This window comes from Triticum aestivum, chromosome 1D, assembly GCF_018294505.1.
Source record: "Triticum aestivum cultivar Chinese Spring chromosome 1D, IWGSC CS RefSeq v2.1, whole genome shotgun sequence".
Classification (NCBI taxonomy): domain Eukaryota; kingdom Viridiplantae; phylum Streptophyta; class Magnoliopsida; order Poales; family Poaceae; genus Triticum; species Triticum aestivum.
This window is the reverse complement of record NC_057796.1, coordinates 6,760,268-6,768,652: the sequence shown is the minus strand read 5'-3', so window position 1 is coordinate 6,768,652 and position 8,385 is coordinate 6,760,268. Positions and strand designations below refer to the sequence as shown.

At 43.4% G+C, this 8,385-nt stretch overlaps 1 protein-coding gene across 1 annotated transcript; it reads left to right on the top strand.

Annotated features, from left to right (window-relative positions):
* Positions 1-3,227: 3,227 nt before the first annotated feature.
* Positions 3,228-6,118, top strand: LOC123179821 (E3 ubiquitin-protein ligase CHIP). The gene is made up of 7 exons (XM_044591712.1): positions 3,228-3,451; positions 3,579-3,710; positions 3,834-3,905; positions 4,578-4,711; positions 4,887-5,037; positions 5,142-5,252; positions 5,681-6,118. Exons 1-7 carry the CDS (start codon positions 3,335-3,337, stop codon positions 5,804-5,806), a joined length of 843 nt encoding a protein of 280 aa, XP_044447647.1. The 5' UTR covers positions 3,228-3,334; the 3' UTR covers positions 5,807-6,118.
* Positions 6,119-8,385: the final 2,267 nt, after the last annotated feature.

Genomic DNA, 8,385 nt, shown 5'->3' with positions numbered 1-8,385 from the left:
AATTGTGCTCTCTCCGCAATTACTTGTTTGGATTTATGTTGCAGTAGAATTAAGCTTTTTGACGGAATATTCACACTACATAGAATATCTCGACTCTGAATAGTTACATGCAAGTCTATATAACATAGAAAAACAGGCTGTCCAGGACGGGTACTTGTGGGGTGAACCTTTTTCAGATGGAATTAACCAGAATGATGCCCAACTATGATGGAGCTTAGCTCCATAGAGGAAATGTTGTTTAGCCGAGTAGATATGGCTTGGCTACTGCCTTAACCCAAGTTATTTAGTTACTTGCCATGGATAGAAGTTTCTTCCACACTAGAATTTTTATGAATCTTCTTATGTGGATCCGCAAAAACTATATTTTGGTCTGCCACATATAATGGAAGGCCGAGCTATTGCCTATTCCAAGATTGTGGATAAATTTGAACCCATTTCACCTACTCATTCATGGGGTCCTTAGATTTTTGTGTAGTCGAGTGTTGGTTTGATTTATGCTACTGTTCTTTTCACGGTCATATGATTATACATGGACAAGAAACATGCATAGTAGCAATTATCTTTGTTAGGGAAGTGTTTTTGCCCATAGTAGCAAATACATTTGTTAGGGAGGTGTATCTGGCCATCTTGATTTGTATGCTTTGCAAACACAAGGTGAGATAGAGTTTAAACACAAATTTGTGCACGCAAAATGTATATTTATTCAGATTATCTGGCCACTTTTTGGAGTGTCGTATGATTAATCTCACGAATCTTAGTCCGTAAAGATTTTTCTCTGTCCAAATCATGTCCAATGAACAACAAAGAGGAAAAATGATCTCACGATGATAGGTATAATTTTTACAAAGAAGAGGATAAATTTTGTTTATTTATTGAAATATTATTTCCAATAGAAATGTTAGTACTGCAGTTTTTTTTGCTTGATTATACTCTTATATCTGGTTTGATGTTAAAAGAACTAATATTGCATATGCATCTTTTATACGTTGTTCCTCCTTTTCTTCTATCTTAATTGGTGTTGTAAAGGGCCAAGGACCGCACACCTCATTGGCCTAATCGCCGTAGGATGTTCACCACGATGCGAGGCTCGCTATAGGGACCCGGGGTCGATCTTGACATACTTGTAGATCTCGAGCACGTTGAAGATCGGGCCCGTTGATGACTTATTCGTCTTCCAGAATGCGAATGATAACACAAAGGGATGGACACACTATCGTAGCCTGGATAGTAGAGCCAGAACTTTCCTAGTGCATTCTTGGCAATGTAGATGGTGGCTTTTTTTAAGGGTCAGTTCTTTTGGTGGCTTTTAGAATAAGCTGAAATAAGCTGCCCCCTATCCAGCTTATTCTAGAAGCCCAACCAAATTTATTTATTTTAGAAGCATAGTAGTTGAGACTTGATTAGTAGGCTTTTAAAATGAAAATTTTGGTTGAGCTTCTAGAATAAGCTAGGTAGGGGGCAGCTTATTCTGGAAGCCCAAAAAAGCCAGGAAAAGAATTGGCACTAAGTCTTGTAGGCCAGGTATGAAGACCTTGAATATGTGTGTATCAGGGATGATGAACTCCTTGATCTCGGCGAAGTAGGAGACGACCAAGCCATCGCCTGGGAAGCCTTCGAGGTTGAGCCAATAGGTGTGCTCGTCAATGATGACTATGATGGCGGTCTGCATCACCTTCCCTGATGACCAATTGTTAGTGGCAACAAACACCTACTTGTCAGTGGACACGTTGACGGTGCCACACACCACGTCGACTAGGTAGTTGGCTCGCCGCGCCTTGTCTGACTCCCAAATTCTGTCATACGGATCATCAAATCTGGAATTCTTAAGCACCATGATGTTCAGCCGTTGAGATGAAATAAAATAATGTAACATTGCATGTGCATCTTTTACACTTTGTTCTTCTTGTTCTATCTCGTGATTGTTAATTGGTGTTGTAAATGCAATATATTTGTTCTTAATAGGGAGGGGGCATTGCCCCCCCACCCCATCATTTGTGTAGGGAGAATTGAGCTAGTGCTAACAATGATCACCACCCTCGTTGGATGCGTACCTGAGGCAAGGCTCGCCATGACCGAAGCCTCTGGTGAGTTGGGCTGATCTCGACATATCTTGAACGTGTTGAGCGTCGACGACTTATTCGTCTTTCGGAATGCGAATGACAGTACATGGGTACGGACACTTGCCCAATGCATTCTTGGCAACATTGACGATGTCCTTGCTAAAGTCAGGTAGGCCAGGAATGAAGAGCTTGAACCTGTGTGTATCGGGGACGACGGACTCCTCGATATCGGCTAAGTAGGAGACGGCCCAGCCATTGCCCAAGATGCCATTGAGGTTGAGCCGGCAGGTGAGCTCGCCAAGGGTGCCTACGACGGTAGTCTGCATCACCTTCTTTGTTGGCCTCTCATCAGTGGCTACGAACACCGGCTTGTCGGTGGACACGTTGACGGTGCGGCGCGCCTCGCCGACTACTGATCACATGAATTTGAGTATGACCTTGATTTCTTCAACGGTGTAGCCAAGCAACTTGGAGGTCATTGGCGTGACCCGTCATTCGCATGCCAAATTCGTAAGCTGTCTCACCTTCATTGAATTTGATGTTTGTGAACTCTTGAAGAAGCACTTGCAATTTCGACATGTGCCTTCAATTTGATGTTTGCGAATTCGCTCTAATGTTTCACAAAGCGCTGGTGCTCGCATTTTTCTGAAACTATTATTTCAGGATTTCCGGCGATGAGTGTCTAGTGGGAGGAGACGTTTTCATCAACTACGAGACGCCTGCGGTGACTTTGTCAATCTCAAGATGGTATAACGACTCGGTCTCTTTATTGCATGATAATATATGGTACAACTGTAGTGCAGCAGCAACCAGTTATATCGATCATGAGCTAATGATACAACACTTTTTATGAAATTGTGTACCTCCATATTGGACATTCTGCATTCATGAATAATCCGAACTCCTGACAACGAATGTTGATCTCATGTATAATCTGGCTGTAGATAGCTTTACTTCCTCCATTAATCTGTTTAACTACCGCTTCTGCGTGTTTTTGTTGAGCCGGTCGGGTTGGGCTTGCGATTTTCAATTCGGGCTTTGCGAAGCCCGGCCCAAAACCCGGCCCGCGTATGATCAGGTCTTAGGTTCCTTGCGGCAACGGTTGACGTGTTTGACCGTTTGGATCAGGAAAAATAAGCAATAATATGTTCTCCTTTTTCTTTAAGAAAAAGAAAAGAAAAGAAAAAAACGAAATTCCTCCTCTCCTCTTCGCTTGGGGCCTTCGATATTCTTGCGCTGCGCAATCCCAACCAACAGAGAGAGGAAGGTTTCCCATGGCGGCGGCGGCGGAGGACGTCGGCGTGGCCCGGCAGGCGGAGCTCCGGCGCGCCGAGGGCAACGCGTGCTTCCGCAAGGCCCGCCTCGGCGCCGCCATCGACTGCTACACCGAGGCAACCCCAACCCCAAAACCTCCTCCTTCCTCCCCCAATCCCCTTCTTCCCGGCCGACGATTCGATCCCTCAAATCCCCTCTGATTATCGGATTGATTGATTGGTGGGTTGGCTGGTTGGTTTCCAGGCGATTGCGCTCTGCCCCGGCGTCGCGGTCTACTGGGTGAACCGGGGCCTCTGCCACTTCCGCCGCAAGGACTGGGCCAGGGTCGAGGAGGACAGCCGGAGGGCGCTCGCGCTCGACGACACCTCCGTCAAGGTGACTCACACAGATTATCATTCCCCTTTCTTCAGTTCATGTCTGAGGAAGAAGGGCGTAGATTTGTACAATGTGCAGGTTTCAGAGCTTCATCTGTTCTTGCTTCTGTTGCTGATGATGCAGGGGCACTATCTGCTAGGGTGTGCTCTGCTCGAGAAGGAGGAGTGCGCTCTCGCCGTCAAGGAGTTCGAGAAGGTCTGCAGTTTCTGAATCCTCGCTGTACTTTCTGAACCAGGCTCTGTATATTATACTAAGATCATCACGTTTCTGCCATTATATAGTATAAGAATTGGTAGATTGTAAGCACCAGTCTGACTGACGATTAACATCAACATGGTCTAGAATATCTCTGAATCCAACCGGTGATCTCACATGTGTCTAAACCATGCTTCCTGATTACCCTTGTAGCTTACATGCCTTCTTCACATGCATAAATTATGTAACCACACCCCCACTGGGACGCTGACCCTTTGTGTCCTGTTCTGATTGTAGTCTAACACATTTTTTGGATGTTATTGTCTGCGTGTTCCCAAATATTGCGGAACTTGAACTGAACCCCCTGTCCTCTTTGACGTTAGTAATTACCATCGGATGAAATGGTTTCACTATAACTTGTTATGGGCTTGCGGTCTTCTTGAGAAAGATGGTGATTTTAATATGTACTACCTTGGTGTCTTTCAACAAGCTCTCCTGATTACTCCCTCCGTAAACTAATGTAAGAGTGTTTAGATCTAAACGCTCTTATATTAGTTTACAGAGGGAGTACATAGGAGGTGAAATGACAGTTGGAGACACATTTAATTATTGACCTCAGCTAATTGGCTGACATTGACAGTTATTTTGGCTTGACAAATTGATGGGGAACAGGCTTTGGATCTCTTGAAGTCTTCAAATTCAGGGGACAAAATGGCGGAGGACATTTGGCAGGTTCTTGCCAAGGCCAAGTACCTAGACTGGGAAAAGCACTCCACTCAGCGAGTTTGGAAGATGCAAAGTTTAAGGTACGTTGTATACTGAAATTACCATGGGAAAGTTGGCATCAATATGCTGCAGATCAAGCCAAGTGCATGTATTTAGTGTTGAGGGTCAATTCGGCAAAATTTTAACACTTGCTGTGATGCCTTACAATCAAGACACAGGTTTCTATAACACTGCTGCTATAACATGAATGTGCAGGGAAGCATGCGAAAATGCTCTGCAGGAGCATCACTTTCTTAGCGGCACACTTTCAGAAGACTCTGATGGGACAACCAATGAGTATTCAGACCAATGCAAATTGTTATCTGAAGTCTTCACAAACGCTATACTTGCCGATACGCCAGGAGATGTAAAAGCACTACTTTTATTGATGTTGTGTAACTATTTTTTGTTTTGTTCAGTGTTGTTTTCTTCCCTCTGCGTTCTTAAGTTGTTCCCACTCTGAATACCTAGGTGCCCGACTACCTTTGCTGTCAAATAACTTTTGAGATTTTTAGAGATCCAGTTATCACACCCAGTGGTGTAACATATGAGAGAGCCATACTGCTTGAGCATCTTCGCAAGGTGCGCATTCTTCCTAATCTGGTATCGGTTCATAGAGAACCCTTGATTTAATTTATTTTGTCTACTGGTGTTTGCTAATATCGTCCCCTGAAATTCCTTCTCACAGAATATCCCACTTACATATTTATTGCCTGGTTCTACAATGATCATAGACTTAGATGACTCTGTATAAGTACTGCATAGTTGAAAGAACTGTTTTTCTTTTGCTATATGGTTGAAAGAACTGTTATTAAAGGAAACACCACAGAAACTTGAACAAATGAACAGTAGATGGCGTAGCTAAATTGAACTGGTGCACTATTTGATTGGTTTAGGTTCAAATTTAAAATTTCCTTTACATATAACTTGGCATGTGTGGTACATACCGGTTCAATTTATACACAAGAGCAACAATTTTACGATGTTGTAAAACTCACAATAACTTTTAGGTGGGCAATTTCGACCCGGTGTCACGGGAGCCCTTGAAGGAGCATCAGTTGGTTCCGAATCTTGCCATCAAGGAAGCAGTCCAAGCATACCTCAAGGAGCACAGCTGGGCCTACAAGTCGAACTGAAGCTGTCCTGTTACCGCTTAAGTGCTAACAAGATGTGTTGATAGTATCTGAGTTGCAAAGGGGGATCCATTCTTCACTTTTGTGTTGGGCTGATTGATTCTTTGTAAATCCTGGTGAACACTTGGCAATTGTACATAACCAGCCAACACAGTGGAAGCTAGCGCAGCTTGACCTGATTCTCTGTAGCAGTTTACCTATAGGCTAGTTATTTTCAGTGCCAAGTCTCTGCGGAACTTGGCTCTACGATAGTGGTTTGTGTGATCCTGTAGATTGATCATCTGTTTAGTCCAGTAATAATGTGACTTTACACTTTGTCTTTTGTTGCCATTTCTGCATTGTGAATTCGACGATTCATGGTCTGTTTGGCAGACACGAATTATGGAGAAGAATTCCCATGTTCGAAACGAGGTCCTGTAAATTGTTATATTTCTAGATGGATCAAGTGTTTTTCAAATTTTAATCAGGGGCAACTTTGCCATTTCCTTGCAGAAATTATATAATAGTTTTATGCAAAATTCTTGTGGGATTTCCAGATGACATGTCTTTTGGATGTTTGTATATTTTGATGGGGACCGGTGAGTATTGCGCCCATGTTAAAAAAATGTGTATCATGCTAAAAATTGTTTTTCCTTTTTGGAGTTTCTTCTTATATGGAAAAATAAATAAACATAAACAACACGAGCATAACTATAGTAGTGTTAGATACCTCCTTCTCTGATCTGGAGCTCCAAAGGCAGAGATGGCTGGATTATATGAATTTGGTAGGTTTTCTTATGAACTTTTTATATGGAAATTTTGGAAAGTCAGTAACGACGCATTGCCAGAATTCTGTTCTTTTGGCCAAGAGAAGTGAACAGATGTTTGAGCCTGAGCTGTCTCTTTGTTCTTCTTGCCCAGAGGACAATCCTGACCTTGCAATACATTTCGTGTCGTTAATGGTGAAGATTTTTTTTCGAACTGAGGAGCTTTCGCTCCCAATTTTATTTCATCGAAATGAAACCGATAAAACAGCCGCCAGACCACAAGAATGCAGGTATCAATCCAGAACAACAAAGAAACATGCCACCCAGGTAAGCAGTGGCGGAGCTACGGCAAAATGCCAGGGCGGGCCAGACTGGGCTTTGAGTCATACATAGGCACGGTTTTACTCACCAGACTACTCTTTTACTCATGCAAATGCTTTGGATTGGGCGGGCCATGGCATAGTTTCGCCCCAACGTAGCTCCGCCGGTGCAGGTAAGCACCCATAACACGATGCTTAGCAGCTCAAAACGACATAGCTATACTCCAAGACAAACAAACCACATAAAAGGGTAATCGAACGATGACCACCTCATCCATATAAAGGGTAGTGAATCAGATAAAAGGCAACGGCAATGTATCAAACATATCTCATGTAGCATCACCCCACTTCAATCCTGCTGTGAGCCATAAGACTATAGGACACCATCCCCTGCTCCCATGGAAGAAGTCCACAGCCACCTTAGCGAGCTTAGATGCCACGGCTTGAAGTACCTGGCACCCTTCGTCTCTCTGCAAATTAGACCAATATGACAGCCAATGAGCAGTTTGACAGGCAATCTATAAAGTCCAGAAAATTGCTGCTACACACACAACCACCAGATTCTTTACTTTTCTGGAAAACTATCTATCCAGCTACTAAAATCTTCCACAACACTAGGTATATCATTTACACCGGTCACAGATTTAATGATGCCCCACAAGAACTTAGCAACTACACATTTACAGAACATTCACAAAAGGTGATCTGGAGTTCGATGGCCTGTCCGGGGTGTTGCCCCGGTCTGATTCGTTTAACGGTAATGGTTTTGCTTTTGGTGAACCACCTTGGAGGTCCGCAAAGCTGCATATCAGCGATGGAGCCGCTTCGAGCTCGGGTGTGAAGGTGATCTGTCATTGTTTCCTTTGGTGGCTGCTATGGTGGTCCCAGAGGCCTGTGACGGGCGTTGGTGTCAAGTTCAAAGGTTTCTTCGGTCTTGATTGTAATTTTACTTCTTGGTTGTTGTTCCTTTGTGTAAAGGCTACCGTTTTGCTGTCTTTTCAGTTTTGTCAGGTTTGTTTATACGTGGCTTGTACTATGATCCTTATGATATAAATGAGACACATATTACCATGCAAAAAAAAGTCTGTAACAGCAGCAAAATCCTTCCCTCGTGACCAAAGGAAAATTGTTCTGCGTGGGGGGATTGCTATCTGTTGGACTGTTTGGAAAGCCAGGAATAGAGCTTGCTTTGATAAAACTTTCCCGATGATCCTGCTTCATTAGTGCAGTATTATAAGCTATGCTATTATCTTGATGCTTGGAGTATATTGCAGAAAAACAAAGGTGGTGCAGATCGAGCAAGTTGCTGAAGAAATTTATGTTAGAAGTCATGGCTGGAATCGAAGAAGAATTCGTGTATGGTGAAGTTCTAAGTTTTGCCAGCATGCATGTGTAGCTGCATGCTTTGGTTTTATCCTGTGCTTTGCTCTGATATTTTGAGCATGTCGTTTCTTGGATGTGAAACTGATGGGTTATATGCCCCTGTAATGCTTTGGGGCCTTGGTTGGCAGCTTTA

Coding starts and splice junctions, on each gene's coding strand:
- LOC123179821 (XM_044591712.1), top strand. CDS start 3,335: ATGGCGGCGGCGGCGGAGGACGTCGGCGTGGCCCGGCAGGCGGAGCTC. Junction 3,711..3,833: donor TCGACGACACCTCCGTCAAG/GTGACTCACACA, acceptor CTGATGATGCAG/GGGCACTATCTGCTAGGGTG. Junction 3,906..4,577: donor CCGTCAAGGAGTTCGAGAAG/GTCTGCAGTTTC, acceptor GATGGGGAACAG/GCTTTGGATCTCTTGAAGTC.